Source organism: Oculina patagonica, chromosome 12 (assembly GCF_052425735.1).
Source record: "Oculina patagonica isolate OP01 chromosome 12, crgOcupat, whole genome shotgun sequence".
Taxonomy (NCBI): Eukaryota; Metazoa; Cnidaria; class Anthozoa; order Scleractinia; family Oculinidae; genus Oculina; species Oculina patagonica.
The window spans coordinates 14,477,493-14,504,087 of record NC_135769.1 but is presented as its reverse complement, the minus strand read 5'-3'; the positions used below and the strand labels follow the sequence as shown (position 1 = coordinate 14,504,087).

General features: G+C 36.1%; 2 protein-coding genes and 1 long non-coding RNA gene across 3 annotated transcripts in view; 1 reads left to right on the top strand and 2 right to left on the bottom strand.

The window, feature by feature from the left end:
- The window catches only part of LOC144632710 (coiled-coil domain-containing protein 166-like), a 53,967-nt gene that overhangs the window by 16,049 nt on the left and 11,323 nt on the right, over positions 1–26,595 (top strand). The window contains exons 2-3 of the mRNA XM_078491419.1: positions 289–342; positions 704–758. Of these exons, the coding sequence (XP_078347545.1) occupies positions 289–342; positions 704–758 (109 nt within the window). The remainder of the gene's footprint in view (positions 1–288; positions 343–703; positions 759–26,595) is intronic.
- LOC144632655 (uncharacterized) lies at positions 4,579–6,032 on the bottom strand. The gene has a single exon (XM_078491337.1). The coding sequence runs from the start codon at positions 5,987–5,989 to the stop codon at positions 5,204–5,206; it is 786 nt and encodes a 261-aa protein (XP_078347463.1). The 5' UTR covers positions 5,990–6,032; the 3' UTR covers positions 4,579–5,203.
- LOC144632735 (uncharacterized) lies at positions 7,291–7,994 on the bottom strand. The gene is made up of 2 exons (XR_013566934.1): positions 7,896–7,994; positions 7,291–7,568 (listed from the first exon to the last, which is right to left on the bottom strand). It is a non-coding gene; the product is annotated as an uncharacterized LOC144632735 (long non-coding RNA).

Sequence of the window (26,595 nt, the reverse complement as noted above, 5' to 3'; positions counted from 1 at the left end):
ATTTTTTTCGCTCCCTGCTCCCCACCCCCTTGCTTCTTCCGTTTTGCGCTGATGTCCAGTTCTCATGCTGTTCTCACCTTGCGCTCATCAATTGAGAAAACACGAAAAAATAAAGGGCTGTGAACAGTCTAGTTTGTTTGTTTGTTTTTACATTGTCTTATATTCATTATCATAATCTGAAACAAAGGGAATTATAAATTAAACTGGTTTGAAAAATTTTAAACCAAAGATAAAATAAAACCATGAGATACAAATAAATTTACTTAGCTAGTTTTTCTTTATTTGTAGACTAGAGGTTTTAACAGAAAAATTATCTAATTTAAAGAGAGAAGTGGAAGAGCTGTATCCTTTAAAGCGGTGAATATGACTGATGTTCAGACGTGCAATAGTTCTGGGCACTGAACCAATTCTCCTGGTGGAGTTTAAAACTCTTTGGATGCCTCACTTCCTAAATCGCTAAGGGACCTAATTGGCCAACTGTATATCAAGGGAAGTGTTTTTATTGAAAATTCTGTAATTTTTGGAAGTGAAGGATTGGGGGGAGGGGGATTATTACCATTTATATCATTTATTTGTACTCTACTATTATTAAGTGGAGAGAGTACATGTAGCTACAGTATATTAAGTTTTATGTAAATAAGAAATAGTATTTGTAAAAGAGGCCCACATTAAAAGTGACTTTTCTTAACACATTGAAAACTAGACGGAAAGAAAATGAATGGCTACAGGAAGAGGCTCAACAAACCCGACTGGAAAGTGTAAGTCTTTGTAAATAAAGTCGATGTTACACGAGCTAATTTTGTAATGCAAAAAAGATTCTATTGCCGGTTTTTAAAAAAAGATATATCATTTGCAGCAATAAATTTTAGCCACTTGCATGGGATGCAACAAAACATTGTGTTAATGCAAGTCCCGTGAAAAGTAGAACAGCATGTATCCCCTACTATTTGTAATGTTGCAAGACAAGTTGCCGCTCCATGTGACATGTCTGTCAATAATTTGCAACTTGCGAGGCATTTGTATTAAAATGAGCCAATTGATCAGAGCGCATCTTTTGCCCCGTGGAAGATTTCAAGATCATGATAATTTGTAAATTGGGAACAAAAATTTCAAAAGTGAGAAACACCATCTGCACCTTAAGTGTCATATTGTCAGTAAGAACCGGGCAAGGTCCATGGATTAAGTTGGCTGGTTCCCTTCAAACTTTCAGCATTTTTTCTCTATCAGATAAGATTTTGATCAGTGCTATTCTTAGTAAAATAAATTCCTTTGGATTTTGACCACCCCCTAGTTTTTGGGGTAAATTAAGCAAGACAACGGTGGCAAATTATGTCAACTTCGATTTCCACAGCTAATTTTACAAACGTCTGATAAGCCTTCAAGATCATTTTCATGATTGCTACTGCGGTACTTGTTGTCTGGCATATAAACAACTCATGTCTGAGATATAAATAAACGATTTTGTGTAAAAAGCAATACTTTGGCTCGACTCCAAATATTAGCATTTCGTGGTTATATTTATCAGATGCAAGAAAATTTTTTTAATTTTCTCCAAATTAAAGACACTGTGGCAGTCTCTTTTGAAACCAAACATATCTTTTATGAGTCTGTCCATAAGTTTAAATAAGTCCACACACTCTTATTTGCCGCGTAAACGTTCTCATGAATTGTCCTAACTAGCATATTTGATCTAATTTGCATAATTGTTGATTTCCAGGAAAATTGTCACGCTTTTTTGTTTCATGTTGAAGGTGTTTATTAACTTTTTTTTCGGTATGACTAAGAACGATAGATTACTTTCTGAGAATAGTATGTATACTTAAAAAGAATTTTCCCACTTACAAAATAAAAAAATCTATCTTACAGGCTTCCTAAAAATTTGACCAGACTATATATGAGTTGTGTATTACGAAACTGATTTATTTTTCAGGCATAAAATAGTCCGCACCTTCGGACTGTTCGGTGTCTGGAAATACTAAGATTTTCACCTAACTAGCTATATATAGTACCGGTAAGATAAGTCCAGAGCTAAGTCTGAATGCTTAATTCAGGTACGAACATCAATAGGGAATAATAGATAAGAATGACGAATTTCTGCTGTCCAGCAGTTAGTTGAAATTACTCATCATCATCATCATCATCATCATCATTTATTTGCCACTTCAGAATTGCAAATACAAATTAAAATAACTTAAAAAGATAGGGTGAGGAGACCTCCAAGAAACCACAAGGCTTATGGGGGAGGCCACCTCGGGTTAGAAATAAGTTTGTAATTTCGCTGTGAATGTGCAGCTAGGCCAATTTCAGACTCATTTTATTAGAAATTTAATCATTTTTTTCTTAAAAGAGGAGAAGCTACTCAAACCAGTGATCGATTCTGGTAGAGAATTCCAAATTTTAGGACCCTGGAAAAGTATTGTAAACTGCTTTAGATTTGTACGACAGTGATGTGGTCGATAACACTTGGCTATTCTTGTATCATAACTGTGTGTTTGACTACTAGTAGAAAACAAATTTAGAAACATCGGGGGCAATAATTGGTTATGATAGTAAAACATAAATTTTGCTATTTGCAATGCATTGACTTGGAAGATATCTAAGATGCCCAGTTTAGCAAATAAGGGAGCAGAATGTTCTTGATAGTCTGAGTTGGTAATAGCTCGCACAGCACGTTTTTGTAAATGAAAAATTCTATTTAAATTAATTACATATGTAGAAGACCAGGCTGAATTACAGTAAGTGATATAAGGGTAAATTAAGGTGTAGTACAGAGCAAGCTTAGTATTAGATGATAAATAATATCTTGACCTAAATATGACACCAACTGACTTAGAGATTTGTTTACATACGAAGCTAATATGATATTTCCATGTGAAATTCTCATCAATGTAGACACCTAAGAATTTTGTATCACTGACTTGTTTTCCCGGGCTTGTTTCAATGTTTGATTACCAAAGGATAAAGAAAAGGATTTACTGAGGTGCTTCTGCCTCGATTTAAAAATAATATAATTAGTTTTCTTAATATTTACTGATAGCATATTACACTTCATCCAGATGTCAAGGTTACACAGATCATCATTTGATACCGGTTGGTATAAAACGCAGACCTAGTGATGCAGACTGCAGACTGCAGACTGCAGACCGTGCAGACGGTGCAGATCGTGCAGACTGAGTAATTTTTTTCTTCTTTTTTTACATTGTGTTTCACAAAACTTTTCACGAACGGTTTCCGAAGTTCGTTTGAAATTCGCGAAGTTCGCTACGAACTTTAGGGGAATTTCATTATGTAGTTGTCAATCAAATTACGAACTTCGAAACGAAATTGTGAATTTCACGTGCAGCGAAGTTGAAAGGTTGAGGAGTTCGCAAGTTGAGAAGAAGTTCGTCCAGTTTGTTTAATTTGGTGAAATGAATCCGTTCACGGTACAAGGAGAGGCAATTTCAAGTCCAGGAAGGCAGGAAATCATCTAAAGTTGGCTTCAAGGTCAAGGATTATTTTATTTAGCTTCCAGCTTGTTGAGTTTTCCTTCTACTGTCAGAGAGCGCGTTGCACTGTAAACATTGGAACATTTTAAGTTATAGGTAAAACGAACTGGCCGGATATAGCAGTTTATTTGTTAAGTTCAGGTTTCTAGTTCAATTTTATAACGTAAACAAATGCTTCGGTTGGTAGTTATGCTTTGGGAATACAGGGTTTTCTTGAGAAATCCCCCAAATTTTTTTACACTGTCCTTAATAATAAAATATAAGTAATTCGTAAATAAATACACATTTCAATTGTTCCAAAGCAAGTGTTGTTTATTAGTAAAAAAAATTAACCAAAGCTTATTTTTTTTGCAAATATAAATTATTTCAGAGGAACAGAGTTTATCACAAACAGACAGATGGCGTGACTTGCGTGTTGTGTAAACACAGAAGTATAACAACACGGAATTGAAAAGTTCTGGTTTTCCGCAGATTTTCCAAACTGATGTGTATTCAAGAAGGAAAACGTTTTTTTTCTCTTTAGAAGATTTTTACGGCACACACAAACAGTATTTTTATATGTAAACCGGTTCATCTGTTAAAATTTTTTCCTTCGAAACTGCACACGGCAGAACTTGTAATCTATTTTTAGTCGGGTGTCGGGTGACATTGGGAAAACTCAGTTGTTAAACATTCACAAACCATTTTCAGGGCAGCCTTGCTTTTTAGTCCGTTGATGTCCTGCCTTACTGGACTTGGGATTGCTTTTTGCTGTACTGGGAACGGATTCATTTCACCAAATTAAACAAACTGGACGAACTTCTTCTTAACTTGCGAACTCCTCAACCTTTCAACTTCGCTGCACGTGAAATTCACAATTTCGTTTCGAAGTTCGTAATTTGATTGACAACTACTTAATGAAATTCCCCCTAAAGTTCGTAGCGAACTTCGCGAATTTCAAACAACTTCGGAAACCGTTCGTGAAAAGTTTGTGAAACACAATGTAAAAAAAGAAGAAAAAAAATTACTCAGTCTGCACCGTCTGCACGGTCTGCACGGTCTGCAGTCTGCATGGTCTGCGTTTTATACCGACCGATTTAATACGGACTCTAAATAATTGGGATCATACTCATTACAGTTGTGTACATTTGATTGCATTGGTTCCCACACTGTTTTCTTTTGCTGAGAGAATGTTGCTCTTTGAAATAATGAAAAATTAATTATTCTTGATATTTGGCTTAAAAGTGCAGAAAATTGTAACTTTTGGACTGTAGTTCTTTCGAGTTTCTACTAAAACAAAAAGACTACTCGCCCTTGTTTTCTGATAGTTAACTCGGCTGCACCACATTGACTATTGGCTCAAAACTTGGGCTTGTAGTCTAACTGTTAAGTAAAGATCAACTCAATCAAATTCAAGAATTTTCAATAGAACATGGCTGAGTTTCTACCAATGTCATATAGCTTTACATTATGATATATTTTGTTGACAATAAACCTGAAACTATTGAGCAGACTTATTAAACAGAAAAAGAAATAGAATTATTAGGGATATTTAACTATAGCTAGTACACATAGGGGGGACAGGGGTGTCTGAAATTCCTGCTGGCCATATCTTTTACTCTGATTCCTGCCCCTTTCTTAATAATAATAATAAAACATTTTTATAGCGCCTATCCAGGTCTGCTCTAGGTGCTTTACAAATCTATAAAAATTCGTTAAAATTAGCTGAATAAATCTTAAAAATTAAAAATGTACATTAAAAGTAATAAAAAGTAAAAATCGCTAAGAGTAATAAGTTTTTTTAAAAAGATAAGTTTTGATTTAAAAGAACTTAAATTGTCACATGAGCGGATAAAAAGAGGTAGACTGTTCCAGAGTTCAGGCGACGAAACAGCAAAAGCTCGAGACCCATACGACTTAAGGTGGAATTTGACAGGGTTAAGGCGTGAAGAGTGTGACGATCGGAGGGTTCTTGAAGGTTGGTAGTGCGTTAACAAATCTTGAATGTAGATAGGAGATTGTTGATGGAGAGCTTTGAAGGTAAGTAGCAGAATCTTAAATTTAATGTGTTCAGAAACAGGAAGCCAGTGTAGTTCTTTCAATATCGGAGTGATGTGGTCGTATTTTCGGGAACAGGTGATAAGTCGAGTAGCGGCGTTCTGAACTGACTGGAGCTTTTTTAAGGCATACTTCGGCACATTGTATAAAAGAGAGTTGCAGTGGTCGAGTTTGGAAGACACAAAAGCATAGACCAAGATCTCGGTTGTTTTCGTGGATAAGTACTTCCTTATACGGGAGATGTTTCGGAGATGATAAGAGGCTGCTTTACAAATGGAACTGATATGCGGAAGCATAGTCATATTGCTGTCAAATATTACACCGATGTTTCTAGCAAATTTAGATGGCTGAATTATGTCTTGACCAAAACGGATTGGAGGTAGAGACTGCTGTAGGTTGTGTTTTGAGTAAAGGAAGAGAAGTTCAGTCTTGTCCTTATTCAGCTTTAGCTTGTTGAGAGACATCCACTTGTCAAGATCAGACAAACGTTCCTCGATTTTTCCAACTGTATTGCACTATAAACTCAAAACCCATGAAAATCCCATTAATTTATTCATGGTAAATTCATGACATATTCAAAGCTTTTTCATGGGATTTTTCATGGCTTTTTTCATGGGGTTTTTGCCATGAAAAAGGCATTAAAAAGGCATAAAAAAGGCATGAAAATCCTGTGAATATTTCCATATTCATGGCCCATGAAATCCCTCACATTACATGAAAGTCCTTTAAATACTTCTGAAAAAGCCATGAAAGTTCACTGAAGCAAGATACAGAATTTCATGGGTTTTTTATAGACCATGAAAATAAAGCCTGGTTTTTTCATGGTGTTGACTTTAATGGGCTTTTAATGGGTTCAAAAGTTTCATGGCTCATGAATATCCTTTGAATATGGAAATATTCATTGACCATGAAAATTTCTGATGGTTTTCATGGTGTTTTCATGATCAGACACCATCTGGTTCTCTAAAGTTTTCATGGGGTAGGTAAAGGCCCAGAAGCACCAAGAAAATGCCTTAAAACAAATTTCACTTTTTTCATGGGTAAATCAAGCACACAAATACATGTAACATCAATTTGCCGTTAAACTTCCATAAATAATGAATCCTATAAAATTGAACTAAAATAGATACGAGAATGCCCTGTGCTACACAAAAAATATTATGAAGAAACAAAAACAAGCAATACCTTATTATAGGAAATTAACGCATCATGAAATTAACGCGAATTTCAAAATTTCGCGTTATTTTAAGTCGCGTTAATTTTTGTTAACGTTAATTTCCGCACCGTTAATTAAGTGGAGCGTTAATTTCCATGACCTTAATTTCCATTATTTTGGCCCCAATTTCTCGTTACAGTCCAGACTTTCTTGACTCAAAGGAAAAATCATTATTTTATCAGGGTGGACATCTGCCGCTATCACTGATACTGCAAAGAACGTTCGAAGTGCGCCAACAAGTGTTAAAATAAACTTGTTCCTGTTGTATACGTCGCGTTAATTTCCTTCATTTCGAAATGTTACCCCCTCTTTCGCGTTAATTTCCTTTATTGGGAAGTAATTTTTCCTTCAATTCGCGTTAATTTCCAATACCTTAATTAACACAAGAGTTAATTTCCTATAATAAGGTAATACAAAACTGCACCAAAATACAATGAATGAGTCACAAGCCATGCACAGACAGCTTTATGGTTAATTAACAGCTAATATATAGATTGGTGACTGATACCAAAAGATCAAGCAGCCCACATAAGATTTAAGACGAACAGAAACAATTTTGATTATTTATTTCACTGTTCTCACTAAATTTGCAGGATTTCTCATGTGACAAACATGTGTAGTGACTGCCATTGAAAGCCCTCAAATTTACAGTTGTTCAAGTTTCAAAGACTACATTTTCCTGCTAGATGTACATCCCACTTATGATTAAAAAGTCTCAAAGTACCGATCATCAGTCATGTTTGTGAATTGTTTTTCACTTAGCTTTTTAAAAATCATGACATTGCTCTGTTGGTGAATGTCTTCATCGAGCTTTTCTGCTGCAATACCTACAAAAGCACAAAGCAACATTCGATTAAAATCAGATCTTCTCTGGGCGTGGAATACACACTTTAATAGCACAATTATTCATAACAGAAACATACTTTGAGATCGATTTCTATCACAAGTTTAGGTGCTATCTTTTAAATAAGTTTCTAAAACAACTTTAAGCTTCAGCTCAAGCTTATTTATGAATAATTGCAGGAACAAAGCATACATTTATGCATGTATGCAGATCAACATCACACTGACTGCTGATTAATTCCGAGGGGATTGTTACAAAAACCTTTATCTAAACTATTACTTTTAAAAACCACACGATTCTTTCTACTCACATTCTCTTTTAGAGGTGAAAAATCTTGATTTTGTTGCTTTTAGAATCATTTCAAGAGGTATAGTTCTTCGGTTCTCTGCCAGTTCTTCGACCGTTGAAATCGCGCGCCTAAAAAGAGCCTTGCATCATGGGATAGATTAACTGGTTCTCAGGGCCTTCTCGTCCAAATCCAAGATGGCGGTGCGTGTAGCCGAATTTCACAAACACACTCGGCTTTTTACGCCATTTAATGGCGTTCTGTTGTCTGGAAAGTAGCCAGGAAACGTTTAAAGAAGCATATGATGGTTCCAAGCAATTTTACTAACGGATTTGGGACATTATTGACTTTTATTGAGAGAAAGACGAAGTATAGGGTTAGTCAAGTTGGAACTTGAGGAGTTCGAACGCTCCCGAACACTGTGGAGTGTGCTCCATGAAACTTATGTGGGATTCCATTGCAATATCTTTTCGCTCAACCTTGAGCATTCCAAACGGTAAACTGACTGCTTTGGAAATTATTTTGTGTGCATATGGTATATCAGCAATAACAACGATGCGAGTTTCCCGCATGGTGGATTTTCAAGATCAAACTAAAAATTAATCAAGCGTACGTGCGATGCATATGTACATGTTGCTGTTTGAACATTGTTGATGGGAATGTAAGTATTTATAAATTAAGACCAGTAGAGTGTTAAGTGAAAGTTGTATTACACAATGAAACAGTTATGGTACCTTGAGGTTCTTGAATTTGTGCACTGTTCATAATTGTGCCTGAATTCGGTTTTGACCAGGTGTACAGGTACACAAGAGCTGACACAAAAGGCCAAACAAAAAACAACAGCTAAACAATGACTCCCAAACAAGAACAATACAATGGTTATTCCCTTGTGCACTGGTACAAAAGGACATAGCCCAAAATTCTTTCCTGTTGATCTAAAAGTTTTAAACATCAACCAATGCACATATAAAACATTTATAACCGATACCGCTACCAAAGGAATACATGTATGCTTCATGACATTGCATTTTTTGATATGTGAGAATCTGATGTTTAATAATGAACCATTAAAATTCTATTCTTGATATTTATGATGAATATTCTTTAATTTCTAAGTTAGCAAACACTATTTTAATGGTAAATTAATGGCCATGAAACCATGTGATCATGGCTTATGAAACATTTTCATTTTAATAAGATCATAACAACACGAATGGCTAGGACAATAGTACAGGCTTGTGCTAATATTACTGCAAAGTGTAGTTTATAGCTTCTGATCACTAGTTTGAATCCAGAGATGGGATACCCAGATCCAGGCATTCACCCTTCTTGCGAGTACTTTGTGTACATTGAACTTTTCAAAGGAAGGTTAGTTCAGTCAAAGCCAATGTTAACTTTCTTTTTCTTTTGTCGATATTAGTGTCTCATTTATAATCCCAGGGGGGGTACTCGAAGTATACATGACGGGGGCGTCCAACGAATTTTTTTGGGTTGAAAATTTATACGCTCGGTATTTTTTTGGGTCAAGAGATCTGTCACGTATTTTTTAGGTCTTTTGGTATTTTTTTGGGTCTTATCTCCGAGCAAACTTTTCGTTTCAGGTTTTCGTTGCGATCAGTGGATCAGAAAAATATTCATTTGGTTTGGAAATTTTGATGCCAGGTATTTTTTTGGGTCTAAAATTTTAGGCTTGTGTATTTTTTGGGGGTTTGCAATATGAAGTTCTGTCGGACCCCCCCCCCGACATGTATACTTCGAGTACCCCCCTGGGTTTATAATATTGTAGAAATTTAAAAGTATTTCCTGCTTAATTAAAATATAATTTAGTTAGCAATATTATCAAGTACACATAATTGTATATAAATTACATTGTTTTTGTTAAAAATTTTAACCTGTTCATTAATGAGGCAGATGTCACACAATTCTAGGCAACTTTGGCATTGACCAACTGTTCGTAGAATTGACTAACATAATAAGAACTTACAAAAAAGCAAAAAGGGGCATGGATGAGCAAAATTCAAGAAGATTTAAACAGATTGTGGGTTAATTTGAAAAATGTCAGCGTGACCTTTTTCATGTTTATCTCAATTTGAATGAAAGTTTCATTTTCAATATACTGTATGCCAGAAATTCATTTATTCACACCAATTTCCTCTGCCAATTTAATTAAAGAAAATGAATAGAATTAACTGTAATACAGTGGCCTAGCCACTTTAAAACTCAACTATTGTCATTCATCTTGAATGTTCTTTAATTTTTAAGTAGGACAACATTAATTTAATGCAAAATTCATAAACCATGAATTTTTTAATGGTTAATTCATGACCATAAAATTCTATGATCCAAAAGTTTACTTTCATGAGTCATGAAAATGTTTTTCACGAGCCATGAAATTGTAGAGGTTGAAAACTCTTCAGTTTCATGGCTCATGAAAACATTTTTCATGAGTCATGAAATTGAACCTTCAATAAATTTTTTTTTTTTTCATGGGTGATGAAAAATTGTGAAAATGGACTTCATGGCATGTTTTCATGGTGCATTGCTATTCGACATGATTTTTCAAGGGAAATTCATGACCCATGAAAGTGCCAATTTTAACTTTCATGGGTCATGAAAAATATTTGCCATTTTTTCATAGAAATTTCATGGCCACAGATATGGCCATGAAAATCATTTTTGCGTCTTTCATGGGCCATGAAATCAATTTCATGACCTTTTCAAGGGATTTTAATGGCATTTTAATGGAATGGTGAGTTCATAGTGTTGGTTAATTCGACGTCGTTGTTTGTTGAAAAAGAGATATATAACTGAGTATCGTCAGCGTAGAAGTGAAATTGCATTTCGTGGTGTCGTAGAATGTCAGCCAATGGTGCAGTATAAAGTAAGTACAGGATAGGCCCTAGGACCGAACCTTGGGGGACCCCGCATTTGAGCTCACGAGACTGCGATTTAGTTCCATCGATTAAGGTAAATTGCGTACGGTTGGTAAGATACGAACGAAACCATTCAAGGGCAGTGCCACAGATTGAAAACTTGGAGTTCAGTCTTTTTAGCAGAATGTTGTGATCGACAGTGTCAAAAGCAGCAGATAGATCCAGTAGCAGGAGTATAACACAGCGACGATCGTCAATGGCACGCAGAATATCATTGTGTACACGTACAAGAGCAGTTTCACAGCTATGGAATCGCTTATAGGCTGATTGCAGCGGTTCATTAAGTTGGTTGGATTCCAAGTAGTCCTGAAGACGTACTGCAACAACTTTTTCGATCATTTTTGAAATGACCTTGAGGTTTGAGATAGGCCTATAATTACTGAGGATTTCGTGATCCAGGGATGGTTTCTTGAGTAGTGGCAATAAGACGGCAGTTTTTAGTGAAGGAGGCACATATCCAGATTCCAGGGACAAGTTCACCATCCTACATAGTGTTGGTAGAAGGATGCCAAAGTTTTCTTTTAACAAAACAGCAGGCAGAGGGTCCAGGCTACAAGACTTAACAGTGTTCTCCCTAGTTTTCAGCACAAACCGGTAAAGAAATTCTGGTAAATCCCAGCCGTTTTCTAGTTTACCTACATGAAACAGAATGTTGTCCAAATGCTGGACAAATTTTATTTCATGACAACTTTATTATGGCCTTGCAGACCTCTTTCGCCTGCTATACAGCCTAAGAAAAATTGCATAAAATATTCTGTTGTTTTGAGGAGATACATTTGCTGTCGCTTACATGACGTACTACTTAAAAAATCGGCGGTCCTGTTCCTCTTTGCTACGAATTGCTGCAGCTCTTTTTTTCTTTGCTTCGAATACTCAGCATTCACAACAGCGTTGTTACAAAGTTGTATTCTGAGTGCTTCTTTAAACCTGTCATCTGGATTTTGTTTTAAACACTTACGAACTTATGAGAAGAATTTTGACATTGAAAGCTGCCTTTGTCTTCACCACGCGTCAGCTACGGTCAACTAAGCAATCAACTTTTTATTGCATTTTGCATGTTTTTGAAAACTGAACTATTATATGTCAGTAATATTTCTCACTTCTGGAATTATTTTAACCTCTTTGCCTTTGTGGTTGTTTTTATTTTCAATGGACAAAGTGGAAGGAGGGTTGTCCTAAAACCCGGAATGCCGGAAACCCCGGAAAACCGGAATGCCGGAAATCCGGATAAGAAAGCCCGGAATCCTAAAACCCGGAATGACCTTTTTTGTGTACGTCTTTTCAAGATAAATACGTGGAAATATGTTATTTTTTTGGGAAATTAGAAGTTTCGAGTTAGGGAATCAAATTGTCAATTTCGATACCTGAAGCTCCCAACTTCGGCCCGATTTAGCTAGCTGAGGAGAAACAAAACATGTTGTTTCAAAGTCATGGGCAGGAGCCCATTACTAGTAATGGGCTCCTGGTCATGGCGATATCCGAACTCAGTGATTTTAAAGGATACAAGTTGCAGCGGGAATATTCCAGCGATTCTTGCGGCTCAAGTTGCAAAACACTTGTTACAAATAGCCGACGTCAATAAAAACATTACATTGTTTTTAACTTGTGCAGATTAAAACCTTCTGTAGTTATGTTTTCAACAAGGGCTTTGCTACACTTAATCGTTGGGAAAAAGCCATAAAAATAAAAATATAAAAGACTCACAAACTTTAAATCAATGTTTAGCGAGCCGCAAACATGCATGTTGGCGTGACAAATTAGTCGTCCCTGTCGTTTCGCTTCGGCTTCGATTAAAATCAACTTTATGTAAAGATGGGCCGGGTAAACCATACATCCAGTTTCACCCGGCTATCAAACGCAAAAGACTTAAAAATTTAGATTATACCTCGCAAAAAGCGTAAAAAATATATTTTTGTACAAAAACGGAAAATTCGACCAAATATCTGCCTGCATAAAATTCATTAATCGGCAAATTACTTGCGTGATCGCTGGTGCAAAACGTTGTCTGACACTTCAACTGAATTATTGCTTCCATCATCAAGCGACGAATATCGACGGTGTTTGATTGATACCCATTTTCGAAAAGACGCGTTCATGCTTAGATGCAATAGACGGTATGTGAATGTAATGCTTCCACTCACGTACTATCAGTCAGAACATTGATCAGAAGGTTGTTATTGCTTGTTCGTCAAACAAATATTGTGCATCTTGAGCCACAAAAATCACTGGAATATTCCTAACCCGCCGCGAGAAAAATAACGCCTGATCGCAGGTTAGAATATTCCCGCCGCAACTTGTTTCCTTGTTCCTTTAAAATCATTGAGTTCAGATATCGCCATGACTTTGAAACAATTGTTTCTCCTCGACTACATGTAGCTAAATTGCGAAGTTCAGCCGGGCCGAAGTTGGGAACCGGAACTTTGAGTCGCTAACTCGCAACGTAATTGAAAACTCGTAACAAACTTCCAATTTCCCCCCAAAAAAAACATATTTCCACGTATTTATCTTGAAAAGACGTACACAAAAAAGGTCATTCCGGGTTTTAGGATTCCGGGCTTTCTTATCCGGATTTCCGGCATTCCGGTTTTCCGGGTTTCTGGCATTCCGGGTTTTAGGACAACCCGTGGAAGGACAGCAAGGATTGCTGCCGCTTCATTGTGGAATCGATCGTAGAACCTGCAACAACAGATGTGCACTTGCCGCGAAGTGAAAAAGACTAGCAAAACTTGCTCTTTCTTCGATACCAGCCCTCAGAGTTTCGGAAAGCGAAGGGAAATAAAGAATATTGAATACTTAAGCACAAATTCGTAAATGAATACCGTATTGCATTTGTCGCTGTTTATTTTCAATCTGTTATTTTATATTTTCAATCATGACTACGAAGGTGAAACGAGTGGTGTTACTTTGTTATTTATTACCTGTTGAATTTACAGGATATCTTAGTGATTCTAGGCGGTAAAGAGTCGTGTTACAAGCGGTAAATTTTACCGGTTACCGCCTCATAAGGAGAACACTGCTTAAACGCAACAGTACGTGCAAGCTTCGAAAGTTCAATGATTGAAGTAGGTGAAAAGGCATTCAACTGACAGTCAAGCGTCGATTTATCTAAGGTGCAGAAGAGATCAGGCGTTTCGGCAACTTTGAGTTTACTTCTAATATTAATAATTTTATTTTTGAAGAAAGTGACAAAATTATTGGCAAGTTCTGTAGCCGAGGAACATGACGGAAGACACTTCTCCGGCTTCCTGTGGAGAAGGCGGAGTTTTCATAACTGCAAATTTCGCCTTTAATTAAATCTATAGAGATATACAATTTGTAGCCATAAAAAATACTTGTAGTATATACCAGTCAAATTCGAGCCGTTAACTAACGGCTAAAATTTAAAATAACAATTCCAGATTTGCGCAGCAAAACAACGGCTAAAAATTTCAACAATATATATAAAACAGCATACAATATTCGCCGTTAAACAACAGCGAAAAATTGGAACAATATATTATATAGTCTCCAATATTCGCCATTAAACAACGGCTAAAAATTGAAACATTATATTATATAGTCTCCAATATTCGCCGTTAAACAACGGCTAAAACGTGGAACAGTATATATTAGGGTCTCCAACATTCACCATTAAATAACGGCTAAAAAGTGAAACAGTATATTATAAGGTCTCCAATATTCGCCGTTAAATAACGGCTAAAGAGTGGAACAGTATATAATAGGGTTTCCAATATTCGCCGTTAAACAACGGCTAAAAAGTGGAACAGTATATAATAGGATCTCCAATATTCGCCGTTAAACAACGGCTTAAAAGTGGAACAGTATATAATAGGGTTTCCAATATTCGCCGTTAAACAACGGCTAAAGAGTGGAACAGTATATAATAGGGTTTCCAATATTCGCCGTTGTTTTTGTTGTTCTTACCAAAAATTAATTCAGTTGGAGAGAGGGTAAGAGAGGTGGCATTTTCTTTATTAAACCATTTTATAACCTCTGCGAAGAATAATTGGCTCCAATTACAGTTGTAGAAAGTGTGAATTATGGAGTCAGTCAATTCACAGTATGGACACTTTGCATCCTCTGCCACACGAAAGAGAAATAATTCCTTTTTGGTGACTACAATTCTGTGTAAGAGTTTGTAATAAAATTCCCTAAGCTTATCTCTACATACGTTTCTTACACGACTAAAAAAAGGTTGTAGAGATGCTTGACCAACTTGTGTAAGTCTCTTTCCCATTTGGAGGTAGCCTTGGGTTCAATTTGTTCTTTATTTACGAGGAGCCAATAATAATCTTTGTTTTTCATTTTGGTTAAGTTGATGGAGGTCTCTGGAGAGAGGTGAAACATAGTGCTAGACAGCCAACAGTTCTACTGCCAAAACAAACAGATATAGGGATAGAGGGCAGCCTTGTCTTACTCCTCTTGAGAGATGAAAATAATTTGTACAGAAGCCATTGTTCAAGACCGCACTTTCTGTATTGGAGTAAAAGGTGGAGATCCAACGTTGAATGGATTCCCCAAAATTAAACAGTGCAATTGTTCTTTGTATGAACTCCCATTCAATTGTGTCAAAAGCCTTTCTAAAATCAAGCTGTAATAATATACCAGGAATGTTCTGAAGCTTTGTTTGCTCAAGAATATCATTAATTAACCGAATGTTTTGTCCAATAAATCTTCCTTTAATGAAGCCTGTTTGGTCCGGATTGATTAGAAAAGCTAGAACTTTTTCTAGTCTCTTAGCAATAATTTTTGATGCAATTTTATAGTCTAGGTTTAATAATGTTATGGGGCGCCAATTGGCAAGTGTAGAAAGGTCCGAATCTTCTTTCGGTATAAGTGTAATTACGCCTCGATCTCCGTTGGGAGAGTTACATTTCACCTGCTCTATACGAAGCATTAAAACAGTCGACAAAATCTTGGCCTAGCAGATCAAAAAAACAGTTGTAAAACTCCCAAGTAAATCCATCTTCATCTGGTGATTTCCCACTACTAAATGTACATAGAATATCTTTACAATCCCTAAGAGTGATCTCACCTTCTAATTCACTACTCACCGAGTCCTCAAAATTAGGTAATTCTAAATTTGCAATAAAAGATTTGAATAAAGCATTTTCTACACTAGTAGAAGAAGTATAAAGATCCTTATAAAATATTTCAATTTCCCTTAGTATTTCGTCCTCTTCTGTCACTGAATTACCATCCGGGTGCTTTAACTCGATGATCGTTTTATGGTTATAATTCCATCTCTCTAGGTTGAAAAAGTACTTTGTCGGTTTTTCACCCTGCTCAGTCCATTTTGTTTTAGAACGGATGATTGAGCCCTTGCCCTTATTTTCGTAGATTAGACAAAGTTCATGTTTTAACTGGAAGTATTCCGCTTCTAGATAATTAACCCGGACGCTGTCTGTACTATTAGAAATGAGTTGGTCTAAATCACTCAGTCTCTTTTACGGAGATTTTTCGCCTTGTTTTTGGCATAAGGGATTGTAAGACCTCTCAGTTCCATTTTCCCATTAATTTATTCATGGTAAATTCATGACATATTCAAAGCTTTTTCATGGGATTTTTCATGGCTTTTTTCATGGGGTTTTGCCACGAAAAAGGCATTAAAAAGGCATAAAAAAGGCATGAAAATCCTGTGAATATTTCCATATTCATGGCCCATTAAATTCCTCACATTACATGAAAGTCCTTTAAATACTCCTGAAAAAGCCATGAAAGTTCACTGAAGCAAGATACAGAATTTCATGGTTTTTTTATAGACCATGAAAATAAAGCCTGGTTTTTCATGGTGTTGACTTTAATGGGCTTTTAATGGGTTCAAAAGTTTCATGGCCCATGAATATCCTTTGAATATGGAAATATTCATTGACCATGAAAATTTCTGATGGTTTTCATGGTGTTTTCATGATCAGACACCATCTGGTTCTCTACATTTTTCATGGGGTAGGTAAAGGCCCAGAAGCACCATGAAAATGCCTTTAAAACAAATTTCACTTTTTTCATGGGTAAATCAAGGACACAAATACATGTAACATCAATTTGCCGTTAAACTACCATAAATTATGAATCCTATAAAATGGAACTAAAATAGATACAAGAATGCCCTGTGCTACACAAAAAATATTATGAAGATCAAGAAACAAAAACAAGCAACAATACAAAACTGCACCAAAATACAATGCAATAGATTGGTGACTGATACCAATAGATCAAGCAGCCCACATAAGATTTAAGACGAACAGAAACAATTTTGATTATTTATTTCACTGTTCTCACTAAATTTGCAGGATTTCTCATGTGACAAACATGAGTAGTGACTGCCATTGAAAGCACTCAAATTTACAGTTGTTCAAGTTTCAAAGACTACATTTTCCTGCTAGATGTACATCCCACTTATGATTAAAAAGTCTCAAAGTACCGATCATCAGTCATGTTTGTGAATTGTTTTTCACTTAGCTTTTTAAAAATCATGACATTGCTCTGTTGGTGAATGTCTTCATCGAGCTTTTCTGCTGCAATACCTACAAAAGCACAAAGCAACATTCGATTAAAATCAGATCTTCTCTGGGCGTGGAATACACACTTTAATAGCACAATTATTCATAACAGAAACATATTTTGAGATCGATTTCTATCACAAGTTTAGGTGCTATCTTTTAAATAAGTTTCTAAAACAACTTTAAGCTTCAGCTCAAGCTTATTTTAATTTATGAATAATTGCAATAACAAAGCTTACATTTATGCATGTATGCAGATCAACATCACACTGACTGCTCATTAATTCCGAGGGGATTGTTACAAAAACCTTTATCTTAACTATTACTTTTAAGAAACACACGATTCTTTCTACTCACATTCTCTTTTAGAGGTGAAAGATCTTGATTTTGTTGCTTTTATCATTTCAAGAGGTATAGTTCTTCGGTTCTCAGTTCTTTCAACTGCCTTCGACCGTTGAAATCGCGCGCCTAAAAAGAGCCTTGCATCATGGGATAGATTAACTGGTTCTCAGGGCCTTCTCGTCCAAATCCAAGATGGCGGTGCGTGTAGCCGAATTTCACAAACACACTCGGCTTTTTACGCCATTTAATGGCGTTCTGTTGTCTGGAAAGTAGCCAGGAAACGTTTAAAGAAGCATAATATAATGTTTCCAAGCAATTTTACTAACGAATTTGGGACATTATTGACTTTTATTGAGAGAAAGACGAAGTATAGTCAAGTTGGAACTTGAGGAGTTCGAACGCTCCCGAACACTGTGGCGTGTGCTCCATGAAACTTATGTGGGATTCCATTGCAATATCTTTTCGCTCAACCTTGAGCATTCCAAACGGTAAACTGACTGCTTTGGAAAAATATTTTGTGTGCATATGGTATATCAGCAATAACAACGATGCGAGTTTCCCGCATGGTGGATTTTCAAGATCAAACTAAAAATTAATCAAGCGTACGTGCGATGCATATGTTGCTGTTTGAACATTGTTGTTGGGAATGTAAGTATTTTTAAATTAAGACCAGTAGAGAGTTAAGTGAAAGTTGTATTGCACAATGAAACAGTTATGGTACCTTGAGGTTCTTGAATTTGTGCACTGTTCATAATTGTGCCTGAATTCGGTTTTAACCAGGTGCAAAAAACCACATGTGTACAGCTAAACAATGACTCCCAAACAAGAACAATGCAATGGTTATTCCCTTGTGCACTGGTACAAAAGGACATAGCCCAAAATTCTTTCCTGTTGATCTAAAAGTTTTAAACATCAACCAATGCACATATAAAACATTTATAACTGATACCGCTAGCTACCAAAGGAATACATGTATGCTTCATGACATTGCATTTTTTGATATTTGAGAATCTGATGTTTAATAATGAACCATTAAAATTCTATTCATGATATTTATGATGGATATTCTTTAATTTCTAAGTTAGCAAACACTATTTTAATGGTAAATTAATGGTCATGTTTATCTCGATTTGAATTAAAGTTTCATTTTCAATATACTGTATGCCAGAAATTCGTTCATTCACATCAATTTCCCCTGCCAATTTAATTAAAGAGAATGAATAGAATTAACTGTAATACAGTGGCCTAGCCACTTTAAAACTCAACTATTGTCATTCATCTTGAATGTTCTTTAATTTTTAAGTAGGCCAACATTAATTTAATAAAATATGCCAATATGCCACAGAAAAGAACATTCCGGGCCTACTTCTTTTCATAGACTTCGAAAAGGCTTTTGATTCTCTTGAATGGTCCTTCATATATGACACTCTAAGAACCTTCGGCTTCGGTGCTTCGCTCACTAATTGGGTAAAAACTTTATATAACAATACCGAAAGCTGTGTTCTAAACAATGGCTGGGCTAGCGATTTTTTTGAAATTCAAAGAGGTGTTAGACAAGGCTGCCCACTGTCACCATATCTATTCATTCTATCGGCAGAAATTTTGGCCATCGCGATAAGAAACAATACAAATATAAAGGGAATCTCTGTAAACGATGAGGAAATTAAGATAAGTCAGTACGCCGATGATACAACACTAATTCTTGACGGGTCTCATGAATCTCTCTTTTCATCTCTTGCAATGCTTGATGAATTCAGCAAAGTCTCTGGCCTCAGGCTCAATGACAAAAAAACTGAAGCCCTATGGATCGGTGCAAGTATTGGAAATGACAAAATCGTGCTACCAGGAAAAGAACTCAAATGGCCAAAAAACAAGGTAAAAACCCTAGGGCTATGGATCTCTACAGACCCCGAACTATCTGTTTCTTTAAACTACAGCGAGAAACTTGAGAAAGTTAAGGAAATGTTAGGATGTTGGAAATACCGCAGGCTCACCTTGTTAGGTAAAATCACTGTAATCAAGTCATTAGTAGTCTCTCAACTGGTTTATTTACTCTCTCCCCTTTGCTCAAACCACAATGTCATTAATGAAATTAACAATCTGCTTTATAACTTTCTGTGGAACGGTAAAGGCGACAAGATTAAGCGAAAAGTTATGATAAACGATTTTGGTAATGGTGGCCTAAAAATGATTGACATTATCTCCTTCAATAAATCTCTTAAGACCACCTGGATTAAAAAATATTTAGATAACAGTAACAGCGGAAAATGGAAAATCTTCTTCGATATAGCTCTCGAAAAATATGGCTGCCAAAACTTTTTTTCTTGCAACCTCAGCGCTAGAGACACCTTAGCGACAATAACAACTTCTGATGCCTTTTTAAAAGAAATATTAGTTATTTGGGCAGAAGTTAACTTTGAGCCTGAAATAACATCTAAAGATCGTTTTTTGGACCTGCCACTTTGGTATAACTCCCTTATAAAAATAGCAAACAAGCCAGTCTTTTTTAAAAAATGGTTCACAAAAGGAATTACCATGGTAAAACATCTTCTCGGTCCAGACACAAACACCTTTCTATCGCAAAAAGATTTCTACTCAAAGTATGGATTGGATCCTCGCCCTCTAAGTTTCTACGGATTAATATCGGCGGTAAAGTCCCTTCGGGCTAAATCTAACTTCCGAGATGTACAGAAAACCAACTGCGACCATGTGCCACTCACAACAAAAATTCTACAGGCCCAAAAGGCAACTTCAATAGTATACAATAAACTGATTAGCAACAAAAGTCTAACGCCAGAATTAAGTCAAAATAAATGGCTAGAAGACTGTAACCTACCAATAGAGGTTAATATAAATTGGACCGCTGCCTACGTCTTGGCTAAGAAATGCACCAAGAGTACTAAACTTATTGAATTTCAATTCAAACTCCTACATAGACGCGTGTCAACCAATACCTTCTTAACTAAAATAGGTCTAAAAGATAACGAAAACTGCAGCTTCTGTCACTCCTCCCCAGAGACATTAATTCATCTTTTTTGGTTATGCGACAAAACATCACACTTCTGGAAAGAAGTTATCAAATGGCTAGAAAACGTAAATTTACTGCCTAAAGACTACAACTTATCAAATGCCACTGCTTTGGGGCTGAGGCCAGACAATTCTCAATCTGCACTTTTAATCAACTACTGTCTTCTCTTAGCACGATATCACATATGGCTAACTAAAACAAAGGAAATGTACCCAAACTTAACGTATTTCATATGTCTACTCAAATCTTATCGTGAAATAGAAACAGAAAGTGGAGAAATTAAAAAATGGAAACCTTTTGCGGGATACATATAGGTATGTTTAATATTGTTATGTCCGTGCTGTTTTTTCTTTTTTTTCTTACTTAACTTTATACTCCTAATCTCATGACAGGAACATAGGTTACTGTTTTTTTAAATATCTCAAGTGCAATCACATGCTTTTGCCTTACTTTAACAATCAACGGTACATTGTGTCTTCCTGTAATTATGGTTATTTGCCTTCTTCTTTTCTTTGCCCTGTGGTGTTATTGTAATTGCTAGTAGTTTAAGTAGTGTTTTGTAAGCTGTATTTAGGTATTGTTAAAGACTGTTAGTAGTTTAAGTACTGTAAGCAGTGTTAACCGTGTACTTTTGTTATTGTACTGTAATCGCTGTTTTTTTTTTCTGTATGTATTGTTGCATTTCAATAAAAAAAAAAAAAAAAAAAAAAAAAATTAATTTAATAAAAAATTCATAAACCATGAATTTTTTAATGGTTAATTCATGGCCATAAAATTCTATGATCCAAAAATTTACTTTCATGAGTCATGAAAATGTTTTTCATGAGCCATGAAATTGTAAAGTTTGAAAACTCTTCAATTTCATGGCTCATGAAAACATTTTTCATGAGTCATGAAATTGAACCTTCAATAAATGTTTTTTTTCATGGGTGATGAAAAATTGTGAAAATGCATTTCATGGCATGTTTTCATGGTGCATTGCTATTCGACATGATTTTCAAGGGAAATTCATGACCCATGAAAGTGCCAATTTTAACTTTCATGGGTCATGAAAAATATTTGCCATTTTTTCATAGGAATTTCATGGCCACAGATATGGCCATGAAAATCATTTTTGCGTCTTTCATGGGCCATGAAATCAATTTCATGACCTTTTCAAGGGATTTTAATGGCATTTTAATGGAATGGTGAGTTCATAGTGTGCATTTCAGCCTTTTGTCTTCCTGTTCAGGGTATTTTTCACTAATAGAAGAATAGCTTCCTCTAATCAAATTCACGTATTCTTCATCGTCCAAAAGAGAGTTGTTGAATTTCCATAGCCCTGGGCCTCTTCCATTCTTAGGACACTTAAATTTAAGTTTTACTGCTCTATGATCGGGAGCATTAGAGACCAAAGTTTCTATCTGATCAACCGAGTCAGGGGCGGATCCAGGGGGGTGGATTGGGTGGCTAGCCATCCCCCTTGATCCACCAAAAAAATAAAAATAAACATATTAAAATAGAAAATAAGGACAATGTCCATCCACCTTTCATAGTCAGGCAGCCGTTCAAAGTTAAGGAAGGCCATTTTTCCAAAATAGGAGATTTTCAAAAGGCCTGTTTTATGAACTTCTGGCTTAATGTAACAAAACATGTGTGTATAATTTTAGAACAATTAGATTCCTTTTAACTTTCAAGAGTTGTTTTAGCCTTGCTGGAATGATTTTCTTCTCCATTTACATCTTTTTTAGCGAGTTTTCGTACCGTTTTTTCGCATTGAAGCGATTTCAAAAGCAAGCAAAGTCGCCAAAGTTCCCAGGCCACTTTGCCAAGGGCTAAAAATTTTCACGCATGTGGGTGAGCAAAAAAACGCATATCTGTTCTTTCCTGTAAGTTCCTGGCTTGTCAACTTTAAATTTCAATCACAGTTCATTTCATAAGAAGTAGACGTTTTCTCCGAAATATAACTCAAGGTAAGTTGAAGAAAGAATATTTTGCCAAATTATCAAGGAAAAACAGTGTTTTAATAACTTAATTGACAGCTGTATAAAGCTGCTTAGAATCGCGGAAATCACGTCTAAGAGGCTTCAACTTTTCAAAATTTTCTAAGGGGGGCATGCCCCCAGACCCCCCTAGGGGGAAGGAGGCTTTGGCTTCACTAAATATGGGCCACAGATCCAAAATGATTTGCACTCCACTTTCAAAAAACTTCCTGAAAGCCAGAACCCCCCCCCCCCACCATAAAAAACAAACCGGGGCTTGAACAATATAGTAAACAAAAATATTGGTAAACAGCCACCCCCCTTTGAGAAATCCTGGATCCGCCCCTGCGAGTGGATCAGATGCTGTGGTAGTAGAAAGAAGTCGAGACGCGAGTATAGTTTAAGCGCTTTTGATTCGTACGTGTAGCTTTTTTTATTTGGATTTTTCGCTCTGAAAACATCTACTAAGTCAAATTCCTTCATCATCGTCACCAATTGTTCCCCAGAGGCTGTAAATTTCCATGGGCTTCCACCTTTTTTATCAATAGCTTGTAGTGAAATATTCCAATCACCTCCAATTAGCAGATTTTCAATTATCAGACGGTCGGAAAGGGGGTTTTCCGTGAACCGTGATCGCCTATTTTTAATTCCGGTGAATCGTGAAAGAAAGAATTTATTCCGTGAACGGAAGTACTCCCGTGATTCGTGAAATAACTAATTTATTTCTCGAGATTCGTGAAAATGGTCTATATTTAGCTCATTGTTCGTGAAATATTTAATGTACATAATAGTAACGCATGCCAGGCATGTCAGAACTCGAAAAGGTTCGCGGAACTTGATATGTCAAGGCCAAGCTAAGTCTGTCAACAAAATGTCACGCTCGTCACGTACTTTCAAGGCTACCATTCCTAGACATGTCTGGACGTCACATGATTCGTATGAATAACTACACCGCGCGCTGGAGATGTAATGATATTATGTCATTTAAAATATGGCGAGCGAAAGTGTAATTACGGACAGCGAGGGAAGTGTTTTCCAAGTTTTGGAAGGTGTTGTTTTTTATGTGAATCCAACGACATCTTCCAGCGCAAATAATTCGTTCGTTGGCAACAAAGAGCGTGTGCGATGATGACAATGTGCTGACCTTTCTCTGTGGCGTACAGACCAGTAGTCGAATGGTTAGAGTTGTCCGGCCACAGACGTGAACGGTTTATTGTGTTATGAGACCTATGAAACTACTGGCAAAGATATTGTCCTTGCGCATATGCAGTACATCAAAACATTTCAAGTAATAAAGTGTAATCAGTTCAGTTCGTGTACATTATGGCATTCAGTTGTAAATTTAGTTTTTTAGAGCGTAAAAACAAATTATTTCATGTGTATGCAATAATTCAAACGGTCGAAACGTCAGTTTCATAGTTCATACGCGTGGAAATAAAACCAAACGCTGAATTGTGCGTGATTCGTGAAAAGTCTTTTTTAATTCTCGTGAACCGTGAATTGTTGATTTTAATTCCCGTGAACCGTGCACGACACCCCCCCCCCCCCCCCTTTCCGACCCTCATATCAGTGTTGGACATCAAGAATGTGCTTAAATTATGTAGAAAAGCTTGTTGTTGGCGTAAGTCATTTGGGACATAAACATTACACAAAGAGAGTTTGTTTTCGTTGAAATTCAAATCAATCGAAATGGTTCTGCCTGTTTGGTCTTTGTTAATATTTTTAACGGTGTAGTTTAGTGATGGATTCAATAAAATACACACACCTCTACTGTGTAGTGATCCATGTGAAAAGTAAATGTCACCTCCCCATTCACCTCTCCAAATAATTTCATCTTTCGGTTCAGAATATGTCTCTTGTAAAAAGTATACATCGCAATTTTGGTCTTTTAGAAAACAAAATATGCTTCTGATCTCCTTTTTACACGGTTTCTCAAACCTCTAACATTTAGAGTTAACATATTACATTGCACGATCATGTTTTAGCCGTATAAAAAACACTTGGTAGCGGGAATGTGTGAAGGAAGAGTTAATCATAGATTTCCTATATGTAAATTGAAAAAACACTATAGCAAAAACAAACACAACACGAAATCGCACAACAGGTTTACAGGCGTAGTAACGCCGCGAATTATAATATAAACGAACAACAAACACCCACAACACAACACATATCTGAACAGCAAAATTAATAGCATGCAATTCCTTTATCGAAATTTTGTTATTAACTGCGCTGCGCAGTTCTTGCTCTGCACGGGGTTTATTATTATTATTATTATTTTTTGTTTTGTCGGTGACTAGACCCAGACCTCCAAGCTTGAAGTCACGCGATGTTTAGAAGCTGCAAATCAGTAACAAATGAAAAATTTTTCTCTTTTTTGTCTTTATAATGTCTGTTTAGTGTGAACTATTCGATTTTGAAGCGTGTGGTTCATGGAAAATACTAAATTTCCACGCTTTCAAAGAGAAATATAATTTAGCGGGCCAGAATCTATGAATACGTTGGTGGAAAAGAATGTGCTGACATGACAAGTTTCACTTTCAATCGGCTAGAGCTCAAGTCACGTAATGTTTTAAAGCTATTATAAGCTACCTTTCAAATCTTTGCGAATCCGTCGTTCTTTACTAAACAAATTTATTGCAAAGTATTTCTCTTTTAAGAGTAATCTATTTTTTTGGGGGGGGGGAGGGGCTGTGTGTCACTGAAAGGATTTTAGAGATAAAAAGAAAAATTCCTCTCACAAACATGCCCTGACTTGTACCGCTTACGTCATTCGGTATGCTAGGGAAATACCCTCTGTTCTAAAAACAGCTTCAGCGTCCGCGCGTGGGAATTCGGCCAGAATTTGCATATAAGAAAAATTATTAATATCGGCTAGAACAAGTCAACCATGAAATGTCACACAAAGTTTGTCAGACGCTGCATTTTTACAACCGCCTATTGTAATACGAAAACCGAAATAGGGGCAAAATTTTGAACTGTTGAAGAGGTTCAAAAATAGTACTAACTTTTTAGAAACTTGTACTTTCCTGTTAAAAGCAACTACGATCAACAGCAAAAACAGAAAAAGAGCAAGTGCCATTCCGTGACAATTTGATAACTCAATTAGTTCTTTTTTGTTAAATAACATTTACAAGGAAACAAAATCTTTTGTCGAAACAGTTCTCACAGGAAACAAATACTCTAGGTGTACTGCACTTTAAAGAACTTTCCCGAAGTGATGGGTTTTGATTTGATTTGTTTATTACTTCGTATATCGCTTTTCGTTCAATGACTATTGGCTTTTTCGAGAAAAACAAAAGTATCATGTTACAAAAGTGAGAAAAACAATAGTATCATGTTACAGTGTTTGGCAAAAAGCCAAAAGTATACCGTAACAAACATTCAAAAGTATCACATTACGTTAAAAAGCTAGCAACAAAATAAGTGCCTTTTTAAGCGCTTATTTAAAAACAGAATAAGAACGTGCTATTTTGTGACATTTTAAAAACTATACCATAAAATTCTGGTTATAAGCCCTGGGCTTATACAACTTCATAAGGGTTTTTGGGTGGGCTCATAAGTGGAGGGGCTTATATCCGGGAGGGCTTATAATAGGAATAAAAAAAAACCGTTCCAAAACGGGCCACGGAAGTGTTGATCGAAATACGTTTTAAAGCTAAAAATGCATAATAAAGCAACATTTACCCTTGTTCAGTACTGTAATCCGGTAGAGGGGGGGGGTTCGGGGGCTTATAATCGGATGTATTTTTTTGCTTCCAGGTAGATAGGCCTATAACCGGGGGGGGGGGGGCTTATAAGTGGGGGAGCTTATAACCGGAATTTTATGGTATTAGTTCTTGTTTTTCAATTTAATGATGAAAAAAAAAAGTATTGAATAAAACAGTTCTGACATACAAAGTGCACATAAAAAATATTTGTTTGCAAGCAAATTTCTTGCAAAAAAGTGACTCCATGGGC